Source organism: Zootoca vivipara, chromosome 10, assembly GCF_965207765.1.
Source record: "Zootoca vivipara chromosome 10, rZooViv2.hap1.1, whole genome shotgun sequence".
NCBI lineage: Eukaryota > Metazoa > Chordata > Lepidosauria > Squamata > Lacertidae > Zootoca > Zootoca vivipara.
In genome coordinates this window covers 60,177,020-60,193,248 of record NC_142593.1, presented here as the reverse complement: position 1 = coordinate 60,193,248, position 16,229 = coordinate 60,177,020, and the positions used below count along the sequence as shown (strand labels likewise).

At 49.2% G+C, this 16,229-nt stretch overlaps 1 protein-coding gene across 1 annotated transcript in view; it reads right to left on the bottom strand.

Moving 5' to 3' along the window:
* Positions 1–11,297, bottom strand: part of ARID3C (AT-rich interaction domain 3C) — a 111,426-nt gene extending 100,129 nt beyond the window's left edge. Inside the window, exons 1-2 of the mRNA XM_088652869.1 lie at positions 11,019–11,297; positions 9,825–10,457 (exon numbers count right to left, since the gene is read on the bottom strand). Coding sequence (XP_088508995.1) covers positions 9,825–10,457; positions 11,019–11,057 — 672 coding nt within the window. The 5' untranslated portion in view covers positions 11,058–11,297. The remainder of the gene's footprint in view (positions 1–9,824; positions 10,458–11,018) is intronic.
* Between the last annotated feature and the right edge of the window lie 4,932 nt (positions 11,298–16,229).

The window sequence follows — 16,229 nt, the reverse complement described above, 5'->3', positions numbered from 1 at the left end:
TACAACCAAATCACAATGACAATTAAAAAACCCTGTAGACTTCCAAATACACATTTCTCTACAACCAAAATGAACAATCCCATCTTTTTGAATTACTTGTTTATCTATTGAGACCCAATGAATTTGAGTGTTGCCTTTCTTATTTTTTACAATGCAGCTGCTTCTCCTTGTCACTTTTTATTTCCTCTCCTGCACAAAAAAACCACTCAGAATTTCGACACTGAATTCGCACAGTGGCCTGTTGCGAACTCTGTTGCCCAGTTTAGGCAACTCCAGTAAAAAGCACCAAATTCAGGTCGGACAGTGGAAAAAAAGCAAGTTCTGCACAGGTGAAGAGGACGATGCACCACCGCAGCTTTCCCCAACCCAGTGCCCTCCAAATGCTCTGGACTACAACTCCCATCAGCCCTCCAGCCATGTTGTTGTGGTCCAAAATGTCTGGAGGTCACCAGGTTGGAGCAAGGCTGCCCTACATCTTTGGATGCCCAAGAGACAACTGGACTGGGGGGGGGGGGGACAACCCCAAACGCTGGAACTAAACCCACTACTAGCCAGACTTTCTGCAATGTGGACGGATGCAGGCAGGAGCTAGAGGAGATCCTAGACTGCAGAGATTTTGGAAGCAGGAGACAAGGGTGCAACTGAAGATAGCACTGTCCACCCCAGTGCCGGATTTACGTATAAGCTAAATTCTAGCTCTAGCTTAGGCCCCCACTCTCTTGGGGCCCCCCAAAAGGAGAAAAAACCCTGGATGCACATTTCCAAAATATATGATTTTGCTCAACATCTTTATCAATGACTTGGAGGACGGTCTTGAGGGCATCCTGAGCAAGTTTGCAGACGACACCAAATTGGGAGGGGTGGCTAATACCCCAGAGGACAGGATCACACTTCAAAATGACCTTAACAGATTAGACAACTGGGCCAAAGCAAACAAGATGAATTTTAACAAGGAGAAATGTAAAGTACTACACTTGGGCAAAATAATAATAATGAAAGGCACAAATACAGGATGGGAGACACCTGCCTTGAGAGCAGTACATGTGAAAAGGATCTAGGGGTCCTGGTAGACCACAGACTTGACATGAGTCAGCAGTGTGATGCAGCAGCTAAAAAAGCCAATGCAATTCTGGGCTGCATCAATAGGAGTATAGCATCTAGATCAAGGGCAGTAATAGTACCACTGTATTCTGCTCTGGTCAGACCTCACCTGGAGTACTGTGTCCAGTTCTGGGCACCACAGTTCAAGAGGGATACTGACAAGCTGGAACGTGTCCAGAAGAGGGCAACCAAAATGGTCAAAGGCCTGGAAACAATGCCTTATGAGGAACGGCTTAGGGAGCTGGGTATGTTTAGCCTGGAGAAGAGAAGGTTAAGGGGTGATATGATAGCCATGTTCAAATATATCAAAGGATGTCATATAGAGGAGGGAGAAAGGTTGTTTTCTGCTGCTCCAGAGAAGCGGACACGGAGCAATGGATTCAAGCTACAAGAAAGAAGATTCCACCTAAACATTAGGAAGAACTTCCTGACAGTAAGAGCTGTTCGGCAGTGGAATTTGCTGCCAAGGAGTGTGGTGGAGTCCCCTTCTTTGGAGGTCTTTAAGCAGAGGCTTGGCAGCCATATGTCAAGAACGCTTTGATGGTGTTTCCTGCTTGGCAGGGGGTTGGACTGTATGGCCCTTGTGGTCTCTTCCAACTCTATGATTCTAAGTTAAAAAACAAATGAAATAAAACCTACATACAGCAACAGTGTTTTGTGTTGCGTAGGCTCCTATGATGTAAGTCAGGCATCCCCAAACTGCGGCCCTCCAGATGTTTTGGCCTACAACTGCCATGATCCCTAGCTAACAGGACCAGTGGTCGGGGAAGATGGGAATTGTAATCCAAAACATCTGGAGGGCCGAAGTTTGGGGATGTAAGTCATGGGCCCCGCCTGCTAGCCAGCTCCCTAAAATATCCCTGGTTTGCTCATTTCTATATATAGGGTGCCTCCATTCTGCATGTGCAAATGTCTTTAGATACCTATTAGGTCCATCAATTACCATCTAGCATCTATTCAACACAAAAAACAGCGACAATTTGTTGTTGACAAAGGACAGCTGGACACATAAAGGGCCCCATTACAGTACCTTCAGGAGCCGAGGGCCTCATCCAACCTAAATCCGGCCCTGGTCCACCCCCATCTGCTGACTTATGCAGGATCCAAGAGGACCCACAAACTGCTGCAAATGGCCCCAGGTAACCCAAGCAAGCAAGCAAGCAAGCCAGCCAGCCATTCTCTCTGTGTTAGTATCTGATCTGGGAGAAAATTCCTTTGAAGCCACAAATAACGCAGTAAACTAGGACAGCAAAGGCCACCCACGCAGCCCATCTCACAGAGACATTGGTTTGCATGCAGTTCCACAGGCCCTCCCCTTCCTAGCGGAGAAAAGTGACCCAGGATCGCTTCTAGGGATTTAAAAGGAGGGGAATAACTTTTTTCCTGTTCCCAGCAATGCAGGACTGAAGCAGCCAGCTATGCTTCGTCACTGATGTGTGATCTTTGGTCGTATATCTTGGTTCCTTTTGGGCGTCTTTTCAGCTGCTGCCTTGTGCACAGCAATGCAGAATGGCGGTGTACTAATTAAAAAGCAAAATGAACAAGGAACAAACACTCGCTTGAGCCCAGCAGCGACCCCTCACAACAGCTGTTCCAGGGAAACTCTTCCAAAATCTTTGCTTCCTTTGGGGTGCACATGAAGCGCGCGCTCGGGCTGACACAACCCAGCCCAGGGCCCTTCCTAACGGATGCACCTTCCTAAATGAAGCACCCATTGAAATTTCAGTCACAGCCCACATCAACAGGTGCTTAACCCCTCCTGTGCCTGCTGACTCGTCTCCCCTGCAAATGGTGTACGCCCCCCCCCCGCTGCCGCCACCTGCCAAAAGCACTTCCAATTCATCTGAGCAGCAGCATCCCCAAGTTTCATCCCAAATAGTTTAGCACTTCCGGGGGTAGGACTAGATGACCCCTTGGGTGCCCTGCCAACTCCAATGGCGCAACCTGGGATTACTCAAACGGCTTCCTGCTGCACATGCAAATCGCCAAATATGTGAGAGGAGAGAGAGAAGTGGGGACTAGTAGCTTGTTGGGGGGAGGGGCAGTGTCTGCCTGGTAGCCCCATTCCCTTATCTGCCCCTTCCATCTCCTTATCTCCCCCCAAGCACGTCAAACAGCTCAGCTTCCCTCTCCCTTGAATAAACAAGGCAGGAATCCTCCGCCTCCATCCCTTAATTCCAAAGGGCACTTGTTTCCTACCAGGAATTTTAGTGGAAGGCAAAAGGAGTGTCTGGGAATTGTCACCTTCGCTGCCTCTTAACATCCTTAGGAGGTTTCTTGAGCTCCCAGCATCCATATTTGGGGGGGGAGGGGGGAGCAGATCCTACAAGCTTTTAACTGTTTGTTTTTCCTGTGTTGTGAATGACTAAAGCCAAACAACAGCCGCATTATTTGCCTGTGTGCAGCAGTGTTAGAAACTCATATAATCTAATTGCCAAACAGCTCCTTAAAACTAGGTTACAGTCGTTACAATAGAACGTCTAGGCACTTTTTTTATTTAAAAAATGGATTTATTATTACTACTACTGCAGTCATACCTTGGAAGTCGAACGGAATACGTTCTGGAAGTCCGTTCAACTTCCAAAACATTTGGAAACCAAAGCACGGCTTCCGATTGGCTGCAGGAAGCCGCGGAAGCCCCATCGGACGTTCAGCTTCCGAAAATCGTTCGAAAACTGAAACAGTCACTTCTGGGTTTCGATCGCTCGGGAGCCAAGGCGTTCAAGATCCAAGGTACAACTGTACTACTACTATTATTATGATTCCTATACCACTTTATATTTTAAAGAAATAAATCCCACAGTGGTTTACAATAGATTAATACATCAAACAAAACAACCCAGAATAAAACCAATTCAGGCTTCAAGGAAACTATTTCAGATCCTTCTCTGCGTGACATTTTGCTTTCCCCAGTCGCCATCCTGGCATCCAGAGATTTCTACGTGGTCGGAATTAGACCCGCACGCATTGCAAAATGTGCCTGGCTAATTCCCAACACTGGGATGGAGAGGGTGCTGCAATAAACCAATGCTAAATCTTTGCTAGCGGATCTGACGCTGTAAGATCTCTTACAGACACCGGAAGCCACCTTATACTGAATCGCATCACTGTTTCATGTAGCACAGCTCTGCCTGCACTGGCACAAGCAATTGTGGCCCTCCAGATGTTGCTGAACTACAGCTCCCATCATCCCTCACCACTGTCTCTGGACGGCCCACCTCTGATCTATACTGACTGGTGTAGAGCAGAGGTTTCACGTATATCCCTGGGATGCTTCCCAGAGAAGAGACATCGGGGACTGGACCAGAGTCCTTTCATTTGCAAAGTGCTCTGCCACTGAGCTACACAAGAGTCTGCTGGATCAGGCCAATGGTCCATCTAGTCCAACATCCTGTTCCTGCCCCAATCAGAAACCTGCAAGCAGGATTTGAGCACAAGAGTCCTCTCCCCTCCTGTGGTTGCCAGAAAATGCTGCCTCCAGCTGCGGAGAGCAGTGCAGAGCCATCGATAGCCCTCTCCTCTGTGAATCTGTGCAATCCTATTGTTATGAAGGTTGCTCAAAATTCCCCAGGCGTATTTCACTACTGGCATGAGTCCAGTTGCGACTACATGGAGATTTCTGAGCACCAGGTTGGTGACCACAGTTTGAAATCCTCTGCTTTAGTCCATAGTCAATACCTTTTTCCATTTCCACTGTGCGTTTTTCTCCTTGCATATTGGGGCAAGTGAATTGTTGTAAAAGCAAGCTACAAGTGATGTAGAATTGGATCATAGAATTGGAAGGGACCCCCAAACAGGCATTCCGTTGTGGTGACCATAACCTAAATTTAAGGTGCCATCTGGTGCCTGGCTTAGATATCTGAGTTTCTAACACTGGTCCCTCTTCCGAGCAGTAGCAAGATTTCAGAGGGGCTCCAGATGCTCACACAGGGTTCTGTTTCCGTTAGGAAAACCGAGGCACAGCGGCTAGTGTCTTAAGACAAATTTATGGATAAATGTGCCATTATTTCACAAGCTTCCATTTAGGAAAGGCTTTATAAATAACTTCTCCCTACTCCAACTGAAGCTCCTAACAGAGGCCACACACTGTGCTCCTCGTGGCTAGAACGCTGCACAGAGCTCTGAAGTCCAGTCGCTGAATTCAGGAAGAGAACGTCCAACCTATTCTTGGCACAAGAAAGCAGAAGGCGTTTGGGGCTGGACCATCAATCAGCTGGCTGCCTGGCTGATCTGACAAATGCTAGCATGCTGGTTCAGAAAAGATTTACACTCAAAACATTCTGCGCAGCGCAAACGCAGGCCCTGTTGAACTTCCTCGGCAAAGTTAACCAGGCACGCAGATTCATTTTGCAGCGAGAGAGAACTAACCCTGCAATTCTCCAGAGTCTTGATCTTTAAGTATTTCATACAAGGCAGGCAGAAAGCACCCCGATCCCTTAGAAACTAAGAGCCACTTGGCATGCGTATGAAGGAGCTGGAAGCCAACACTTTGTGTGCGACGAGTAACAGGCGACAGACAATCTGCACACCGCGTTGTCTTTCCGACAAAGAAAACATGCAACAGCTGAAGCAGCCCAAACTGGTTCCTTTCTTCTTCGCAAGCAACAGTCTACTTCATTGGATGCATGCAGTGGGAAGGGAAAGAAGGCAGTCACAAATGGGCTTAGTAACACCCAACAACAAACGTTAACATGGGAAGGAAGAGCTAAATATAAGGATACACACACCTTGATGGACACAGCACTAAAAATACAATGAACACAATTCGCAACACCAATGAGAGCTATTATTATTATTATTATTATTATTATTATTATTATTATTATTATTATTATTATTATTTTACATGAAGGATGTGCCCGTAATCCTTGCCCATGCCTGGATGAACTCAACCAGGGGGTCCAGCTCTGTGGTGTCCTGGGACAGCCATCCTTCAACACTGTTCTAAGGATAGAAACCCCAGGTGAATTGTAATTTTTCACCACCCTTAAGATCTGAATTGCCATGGAAGTTAAGTGCTGTTGATTCTATCGAGCGTGTCCCGGATCACGGTGCCGGCCTAGCTAAACAGCAGCTTTTTTGTGAGTGTTTCCAGGATAACGGAATCATTTGAAACAGGTCTCCCAAGGGCACAGTCGCAATCGTTTGGCAGAACCGCCAAGGGATTCCAGGGACTGTACTGTTCCTAAGCTCTCCCAAACCAGGGATCAGCTTCTTCCCTCTCGATGCATCGCAGATTTTGACAAATCCTAAATTCTTACCGAAAGCCAGATCCTCCCTCCTCCATCCCACCATGAGAACGGGGTCTGCGGAAGCAGCTCCAGGAAAAAGTAATCATAATTACAGGTCTGGCAGATTCAGGATATGGAGGGGTGCAATCTTCCCAAACAAAGCAGGTCTAAAATTCACATTCCATGTTTTAATTCAGATAGGAGCAAGAAGGCAATGGGTGCAGCTTAGTGGTGTGCAAAAGATAATCTCTCTCTCTCTACTGGGAGCTCTCTGGGTGATATACAGTAGATCAGCGAGGAATTCTAACTTCCAGCTGTTCAACAATAGTAAGAACGAAATGACCACCTCCCAAACAAATTATGCTGGTGAAATGAAGGATGCTTGAAATAACCAGAAATGGATTTGTGCGTGAAAGAACTGATAGCTCAGTTCTGTTCCCATGCACAAAACAAGTCCCCAAGTTCAGAATTCTTTCATTCCAAGTGTGAGACATTTGCAACAGGATCTGGCTGGTAGATCTTGGGGTTCTAATGGAAAAAAACAAAGTTGATCCCTCAAGCCTGAAGTCTGCTCATCCCTGGCATAGACTACCTTCCAGCTCTAGCTCTGGAATGCTCCTTAGTGACCGTAGAGGCAATCTCAAGGCAATCATTTCTTCCCCAATGAAAGAGAGATGGGGCAAAAAACAGGCAGGATGGCAACAGGCCACGTTGCAATCATGTATCGGAAATGTTCCTTATTTGTTATGCATTTTCCAAACTGAGATTATATATACAGTATATGCCGGACATTGAGAAATTGTTACATTGTTAATATTGAATAAAAATTATTTTTAAAAATAAAATGCATGCATGGGGAGGACCTGATTTAAAGAGTAAATTTAGCATTTCGGTGAGGGAGAGGAATGGTGACAAGCACACTCTGCCCCCCTGACATCACTTCGCCCTCGAGACAGCTCCAATGCCACAAGTCAGCCTGGCTGAGAGAAAAGCACATTCACGCAGCGCATAGTTAAACTATGGAACTCACTGCCACAGGAGGCAAAGTTGTCCAGTCCTTTTAAAGAGCAATGGACAAATTCATGGAGGAGAGGACTATCAGTGGCCAGTAGCCACAATCACTACGCTCTGCACTCTACAGTTGGAGGCAGCAAGAAACCAAGAGAAACCAGCTTGTCATTGTGGGCAAGTGCTGCCTGCTGGTTCAGTGGCAGAGCATCTGCTTTGCATGCAGAAGGTCCCTGGTTCGAGTCCGGGCACCTCCAAGAAGGAAGTGGGAAAGGCTGAAGAGAGCCACTGCCAAGTCAGCGCAGCTAGAAACATCTGGAGACTGCTATAGAATTCCAGCAGCCACCCAGTCCGGACACAACAACATGGGATACAGTCTGGAAGGAGCACGTGGGACGCACTCCCTCGGACGCTCCTTCCTTGGAGGTTTCCGAACACAGGTTGGGTGGCCATCTGTCAGGGATGGTGCATTGCAGGGGGTTGGACTGGATGACCCTTGGGGACCCCTTCCAACTCAACAGTTATAGTACCCAATCCTTCTGGCGGAGGAAGGGTAAAGGAGAACAAGAGCGCTTTGGGAATTGGAACGTTCTTGGGGGCAAAACATCACTTCCGAAAGGAAGCTCTAGGAACCCGGGCAAAAGTGCAAAGAGGGAGTAGAAGCGGCAGCTGTTTTCAGAGATCTGAATGTATCCCAAAAGAAGGGAAATGAATAATTGCACACGCTGCTGTCTGCAGAAGGAGAGACAAGAACCGATGTGTCATCGCGAACGCTGCCGTTCCACTTGTGACGGAAACAGAACTTTCCTTCCCTCTCTTCCTGAAACCTCCTATGCACCCCCAAAATCTGTTCCAGAGGTTTGGGGATCCTCCGAAACAGATTTTGAGGGTGTGCAGGGGAAGAAGAGGAGGGGGAGTCTTGCTATACAGGCAAAACTCCCCATGAACAGCATTGGATATGATGGTTTTAAACTGCCCAAAATTCTTTTATGGCATTTCTATCCCCCCTTTTTTCCCTCTAAGGAGCTCAAGGTTCATGGTTCTACCTCCCTCCTAATTTATCCCCATGACAACCCTGTGAGGTAGGTTAGGCCGAGTGTGAGGGACTGGCCCCAAGTCACCCGGCGAGTTTTATGGCCAATTGGGGATTTGAACCCTGGCCTCCTGGGTTCTAGTCAGACACTCTAAACGCTACGCCACACCAACTGAAATAGTTGGTCAAAAATCCAAGATTCCGCCACTCTAAAAACAACTTCAGCTGTAGCTCAGCCTTGACATAAACAGTGAGAGGAATTGTTTTTTTCTACCAGTGGAGGTACAAGCGGTCCTGTCTCAAAGAGAACTTTATTTGATGCTCTGGTTCTATATACAAAATTGGCACGTTTAAGGCAACAAGGAGAGATTACAAAACTTGAAACATCCACGGAGGGGGTATATACAAGAGGTAGAATACTGAGGGGAAAGGAAATTGATTCAAGAATAAATCGGCAGCATATGTAGGATTCTGGCAAGCAATGGGGGCTATTTGGGAAGCTAATGCAAAGGTTTGGAAAGAAGATGGAATGAACAGGGGCAAAAGGAGGAATTTGGGGTCAGCTCTCAAGAGGCTTGCAAATGAACCAAACTATATTTTCAGAGACTGGCAGATTGGTGTTTCTGGATCCTTCCTAACGGGTTTGAGATACAGGTTGGAAGCAGCCTAGAAATTTTGGCACCCCAGAATTAGAGCACGGGCTCTTAAGAATGCGGTGCTGTTGTCTCGACATTTCAAAATATTTCTCCAGCCCTACAAATTTTAATAACTGGAGGGGAGGTCACTTTCTTGCACACCAGGACCCAGAAAACCCTGCCTACTTGATCGTTTGGTAACAATACATACAAATAGGGCTGACAACCTAAAAATGTCCCTGTCAGCCACGTTCTTTTCCAGGACACTCCACTGCATTCCTTCCACCCACCCGGTTTTCCCATTTCCACCTGCAACTGTCACAATACCACAGTCCCTAAGGAGGCTAGTCCTCATGGGGGTCATTTGTTCTTTTTCTGGCCTCATAACCCAGGGCGCTATAAATAAAGGGAACTGTTGTCAGGGTGTGGTGGGGAAAGTACAGTACTGTAGCTAATGGGGAAAGATTAAGTATCTTTGAAAGAATTAAAAAGAACAGCAAACTTGAGAGATTGATGGCCAGTTTGTGAGGCAGGCCTGAGAATCGGAGAGGAAGAAGTTGGGGCTCATTTGCCCTTCTGTGGAGGATGCAAAAGATCTCTAAGCCACTGGAGAAAGAGATGTCAGCTCCAAAGTTTTCCCACTGGCAACTCCCACAGCTGGACAACGAGGAGATCTGGCGGCGCAATTGGGATGCGAGGGAGGAGTCCTTTTTAGAGTCAGCATAAAAGCAGCTTTGGGGGGGGGTCCCGTCGAGGGGCGCATGCTTGCATGGGGGGGGGTTAATAACACCGATATCTGGGGTGTCTGCTGCCTACCTGCTTGAACTGCTCCTCGTAGGTCCACTCGTGGGGCTGCTGCGGCGCCGGGGGCAGCGGCGGCGAGGCGGGGCGCGGCGCGTGTCGGGGCGCGGCGGCGCCTCGGTCCTCGTCGTCCGGCTCGTCGTCCTCCGCTTCCTCGTCGTCTTCCTCCTCGTCGTCGTCCTCCTCCTCGCCGCCGCCGCCCTCCTCCTCTTCCTCAGGGCGGCGGCGGGCGGCGGCCGGATCCGGCGAGGGGCGCGGCGGAGGGAGAGGGAGCGCTCGCCCCGAGGGCAGCAGCCCCGCGCAGCGCCCGGCGGCCGGGAAAGGGCGCAGCGCCAGCGGGGTGGCCGTCGGGCAGGCTCCGGCGGCGGCGGGGTGCGGAGGCGGAGGCAGGCGCGGCTCCTGCGCGGCGCGCAACGGCGGCAGCTGCCCGGCCGGGAGCGCCTGGGGGTGCGGGGGGCCGCCGGCGGGGCTGCTCCGGGCCGGGGCGGCCTGGGCGCGACGCAGCTTCTCCTCGAGGCGCGCCGCCTGCGCCCGCTGCAGGTTCTCCATCACCGCCTCCAGCCGGAGCCCCCCGGCGGCGCCCGCGCCGCGCCCCGGCGAGCACGACGGAGCCGACGACGCCGACGGCGAGGAGAAGGCGGCGGCAGCCTGGAAAAAGAGAGAAAGAAAGAAAGAAACGAGGGGTGGGGGGCGTCAGAAGGAAGAAAGGACGAAGGAGCAGAGGAGGAAGAAAAGGAGACGGGGCGGGAGGGGGGGGAGAAGGGAGGGCGGGGGAAAGGGAAGATGGTCCCCGAAGGGCGCCGGGGTGGAAAGGGGAAGGAGCCCAGGGCGTGGGACTGACCGGGGGGGGGGGAGGCAGGAAGGAAGGAAGCCGCCCGGGAGCGTCCGCTTGGGGACCCACCCACGGTGCAGTCGAGAAGCGCGCGCGCGGAAACTTCGGGAGGAAAGCGGGGGAGAACCCCCCCCCCCGTCAAAAGAATTAAACTGGACGGGAGAGGCTGGAGGGCGGAAGAGACGGGGGGGGACACACGTGAAGCCCTCCAGAAGTTGGCTTTCCCAGTAATCCGACGCTCACTTTCCCCTCCCACCCGTTAAAACAAGCAAACAAACTCCTTCCAAACTCCACCCGCGCGGTGGGGAGTCCGGGACCGAATCGCCGCCCGTCCGCCCCCCCCCGGGGAACGGGTGAGCTGACCCGACGCCGCTTACCAGGGCGGATTTGGTGGCGACGCGGGTGTTTTCGCCCATCCTTCGCCTGTCCACTGCGCACCTGGCCGCGCTGGGCGAAAAAATGGACTCAAACTCGACGGGGGGGGCTGGGAAGCGAGAGAGGGAGGGCGACCGCCTGGCCGCCTGAATGTAATTTTAATCGAGACCTCCGCGCTGGCGTTCGGGGTTGGTCCGGGGAGGGTGGTTGGGGGTCTGCCCCTCCCCCTCCTCCCACCCCCCTCGAAGCATGTGTCAGATCCGTCCGAAATATTTCTCTGGATTCGGATCCTGCGCCTTGTGGGCGAGATCAGGGGGGCGGGCGGAGGGGGGTGTCTGTTTTTCGCCCTCCTCTTCCTCCTACTCCTCCCCCCCTTGCAACAAGTGGCAGGAGAAGCAAGACTGACCCCTTCCTCCTCCTCCCCCCCACCCCCAGCAGCCGAGAGATTCCCCATTTGCTAACAACACGTCAAGGGGAGTGATAAATGGCAGGGGGCCGGCTGGGCTGGGCTGGGCTGGGCTGGCGGATCGCCCGAGGGGGAAATTGCTCCGGAGAGAAGATCACCGACGGACAAGCCGGCCGAGACTCCCTGGGCGCACCCAATACCTGGGCGGAAGAAGCTTCCTCCTCTCCTTCCATCAACATGCAAATGCTCACAATCCCGGGTGGATTCTGTGACTCTTCCAAGAAATCAGAGCCACATCTGTGAAAGCTGATAGTCACCTAATTTTTATTTCAAAGCAGCCACTTGCACCATAAGCCACTTGAGTTTGATTTTCTCCTAGAAAGGTGGAACAACAAACAAACATTTGCAAGCGAAGTGGAGTCCAGCAGCAAAGGACCTCAGGCTCTGCCCTCCACTTTTTAACTCTGGGGACCTGTGGTGCTTAGCTCTTGGATTCCAAACCCCATCAGTCTGGGCTGGCAGAGTCAGTGGTCAATGATGATGGGAGTTGTAGTCTGGCAGCATGTAGAGGGCCCTGGCTCGGTGGTGGAGCATCTGCTTGGCATGCAGGAGAAAGTAAGAGCCTGCTGGATGAGACCCATGGCCCATGGAGTCCTGCATCCTGTTCTCACAGTGGCCAACTAGATGCCTGTGTGAGACCAGCGAGCAGGATTCGAACACAAGTGCACTCTTCCCTCCTGGGGTTTCCAGCAACTGGTATTCAGAAGCAGTGCCGGCTCCAACCGTGGAGACAGAGCAGAGCCATGCTGGCTAGTAGCCATCGATAGCCCTCTTGTCCTCCATGAATTTGTCCCATCCTCTTTTAAAGCCATCTGGATTGGCGTCCATCGCTGCCTCCCGTGGGAGGGAGTTCCACAGTGTAACTTTGTGCGCTGCGCGGAGAAGGACTTCCTACCATCTCTTGTGCTGGGATAAAATTGTGCCTCTCAAAATACCTCATTTACTACCTGTCCATTTCATGGCACAAGGCCCTAAACCAACACATCCCATGCTACACCTCTTCATAAAGCCAACATGTTTAGCTGGAACCTAAATTCAGGGCTGGGAATGCATCGGCAAAGCCCTAGAAACAGGATGTTAGGAGTTGCAAGGAAGGAAAAAGGGGACAGTGGATTGACCCAGCCACCCTAAAAGCACCTGCGGATAATTCTCCCTTCTGACACTTTGTAGGGAAATGGCTGGGCCTCTTCTTATCCAGTGGCACATAATCTATAAGGTAATCTATATTTATAGAGTGTCGGTTGTCCAAGGATCTCAGCAACTGGAGTCTATTATTTAACTTGCACTGACATGGACATTCGTTGTGAGCAAATAATAATCCGAAGAGGGTCTGGAAGCAGCAGGAGGTTTTCGGTGAAGCCACAGTTTGTCACGGGGAATCTGTAGCACGTCCATCGTTGGGGGGTGTGGAACCCAGAGAAATAAAACCGCTCAGGTTATAGATGACGTTAATCACAAACTTCGCTTTATTTGTAGCTGAGAAGCGGCTCAGATTTAAACAACAACATAGCATTTCACAGACTTTGCATGGCATGTTAGAGAGTTTAACGGACTTCATATGTCATTAGTTCAATGATCCGCACAACAGCCTGGCAAGGTAGGGCAGTATTAACAGCCCTTATCTTCTTATGTCCCTGGGAGAGCTGTTCAATGAACTCATTGCCTAAGATCCTGTTATAAAACAATATTCAGATAGTAGCCCCCCCCCCTTAATATAGAGGGAAGTCTTCCAACGTGGGACTCTGTGACTCCTAGTGAAATCTGTGGAATAATCTCTTCTCTAAAAGATGGGAAGTTGGAATCATTGGAGAAGTGTATAAGGCAGCCTACAATTGATGAGTATCCATCCTTGGACCGCTATTTACATAAATAGTGGTCACTTTCCTTCTCAGTGGAATATTAGCATAGTCATTCCTATCTTTAAGAAGGGTGATCCTAGCAAACCAGCCAATTTTCACCCTATTTGTTGGGCATCTCATCCAAATTATATACCAAATGCCCGTTAAAGAAATTACATTATTGGCTTGGAATCTAGTATTAACATTGCAATCTTGTAGGCAGGAGCTTAAACTGACAGAGTAGCAGCCTATCTATGGTCTGTCTCTGAGCTCATGGCAGAATGAAGTTTTGAACTCTGGACTGTTTTCTTCAAAGGCACACAGTCCTTTAGCCACTGCCCTGCCTCACTTACTCAAGTGGGCTGGGTCAAAGGATCATTTCCAATTTGTAGGCCTCCTCACTCCCTTTGGGTCCAATCCTATGCATATTATTTCCCTGAAAGCAAGTCCTTCAGGATATATTTCTGAGTAAATAAACCACATTGCAGCTTCTGATTGCTCGGTGTTTACTCACAAAGGAAGGTGGGCGCTGCAGCTGAACTGAAATTTGCTCCCCTATATTCTCCTCCATGGCTTTTGATGTCGAGTTTCCCTGACCTAGTGCCCTCCAGTTGTTTTGAATGACAACTCCCAGTGGGAATTGTAGTCCTGAGCATCTGAAAAAATACCATGTTGGGGGAGGCTGCTCTAAATGCTTATTCACTGAACGCTCAAATATTGGCCCAATATCCACAAGTGTTTCTGCAGGCTCCTTCATCCTCCTCCATAGTTGATCTTTCACAGCACCTGATAGACCTACAGTTTGCATTTGAGAGTCGGCCTCAAACAATATTTCACATTGAGCAGGATTTGAGAGACAGCATGCCATGGCACTGGACAGTCAAGAGAAACCCATAGTTCACAAGACATAAACAGGGCATATTTCTCCTGCCCTTTCCTCTTCCTCCTCCCCCTCGCACAGCTGACTTTGTTCACTAGATCTGTTGTGGGTGAAGCTACAAAAGGAGAGCTTGCCTCTTGCAAGGATGGGTGGTGGCTAATAAACCCCATTAACATCCCAGCATCCACCAGCATGTTTATGTGGGAGATAAGCAAGCAGAAAGAGGCCGCCGGGAGAATTGCAGGGCAGGTGGCCTTGCCCTGGAAGTAGGTTGAGTTCAGTTCTGCAACTCAGGACAGCCTTGCAGGATCGCTCGTCCTCCCCAGGCATCCTTGGGAATCTCGCTCTGCACTCCCACCCTGATCCTCAAAGGTCCTTCAGCAGCAGCCCAAAGGAGCCAAAGTGGGGCTTCGATTTCAAACAGAAATACTCAGAACTGCAGGGAGAGGAGGAGTAACAGCAGAGGAAAGCATATGGGGCAGTTGATATGAGGAACGGCTTAGGGAGGTGGGTATGTTTAGCCATGTTCAAATATATGAAAGGATGTCATATAGAGGAGGGTGAAAGATTGTTTTCTGCTGCTCCAGAGAAGAGGACACGGAGCAATGGAATCAAACTTCAAGAAAGAAGATTCCACCTAAACATTAGGAAGAACTTCCTGACAGTAAGAGCTGTTCGGCAGTGGAATTTGCTGCCAAGGAGTGTGGTGGAGTCTCCTTCTTTGGAGGTCTTTAAGCAGAGGCTTGGCAGGCATATGTCAAGAATGCTTTGATGGTGTTTCCTGCTTGGCAGGGGGTTGGACTGGATGGCCCTTGTGGTCTCTTCCAACTCTATGATTCTATGATTCTATTCTATGATTCTATGATTTCCTTAAGTTCATCTCACCACATTTCGGCCAAGAGTTCTGTGTTACCCCAAAGCTCACATGTCTATGCACAACACAGAGGTCTGTTACAATAATACAAAGCAATTAAATGTGTATGGTTGCTTTATTCTTGGTTGGTGGAAGAGCAGCTAACCAATATCTTTAAAAAAAAAATTTTAATACATCAATTTGATCCAAGGGCTTGACCACACAAGCATTATTTTGCTGTTTATCCACTCTTTCCCCATTTGAATCAGACCAGAGTTGTCCACACCTGCACATACTTGAATTTTTACAGTATATGAGGAGCAACTTAGACGTCTTTCACACTCATACCAGTAGGCATTCCCTTTTGCGTTTCCCCACCTTCTGATTTGTTGAGTCTGTTCTGCCAATAAAATACAGACAGCATGAGCACAGATAGGTGCACTTGCACCTTAAACCACCACCCCCCAAAACAAAACCCACCCAAGAAGTGTGCAAAAGCACACAGTCAGGCAATTGTAAATTTGCTTGTGCAGTTTTCCAGTTTTCTGCAAATCTCAGGCATCAAAAGAAAATGAATGTGCATAGAGAGAGGTGTGTGTGTGTGTGTGAGAGAGAGAGAGAGAGAGATGGTTAAACTCCTGACACACCTTTACTAGTGTGTACTGGAAAAGAAAAGAAGCAATAAATTGTAAATTTTCAGCAGCACATGCTTTTCAGATTGCTTCCCAATAAACCTGGTGTAGAAATTTTAAATGCTTGCTTGCACAGTTTATCTGTTTGTACAAATCTGAGGGTTCAAAAGAAAAGAAAAAAAACCAGGGCATTTCTGAAAAGAAATCAAAGCACTGGGGAAGTATCGGGCACAGAAAGGGGAGCAGGAGAAAGTGGCAATGAATTTACCCACCAACACCACCACATGGCCCCACATGGAGCAATTTGAAGCCTGGTTTTCTCCCATTTTGGGGATTGTCCCTGTATAGTGCAAACCTGAATTTACTGAGGGAAGGCATCAAGACTGGTGTTTTTTGAGGGTAATGAAATGCACACTATGCAAATTAAGCAGGAATGCACTGTGAATTCTGATGTGGACAAGCCCTTGCAGTGTCTCGTTTTTATGAGAAATTCTCTTTTATTTTCTTAAACCCCAAACAACCCTCCAACCCTCTTCAACCTCTA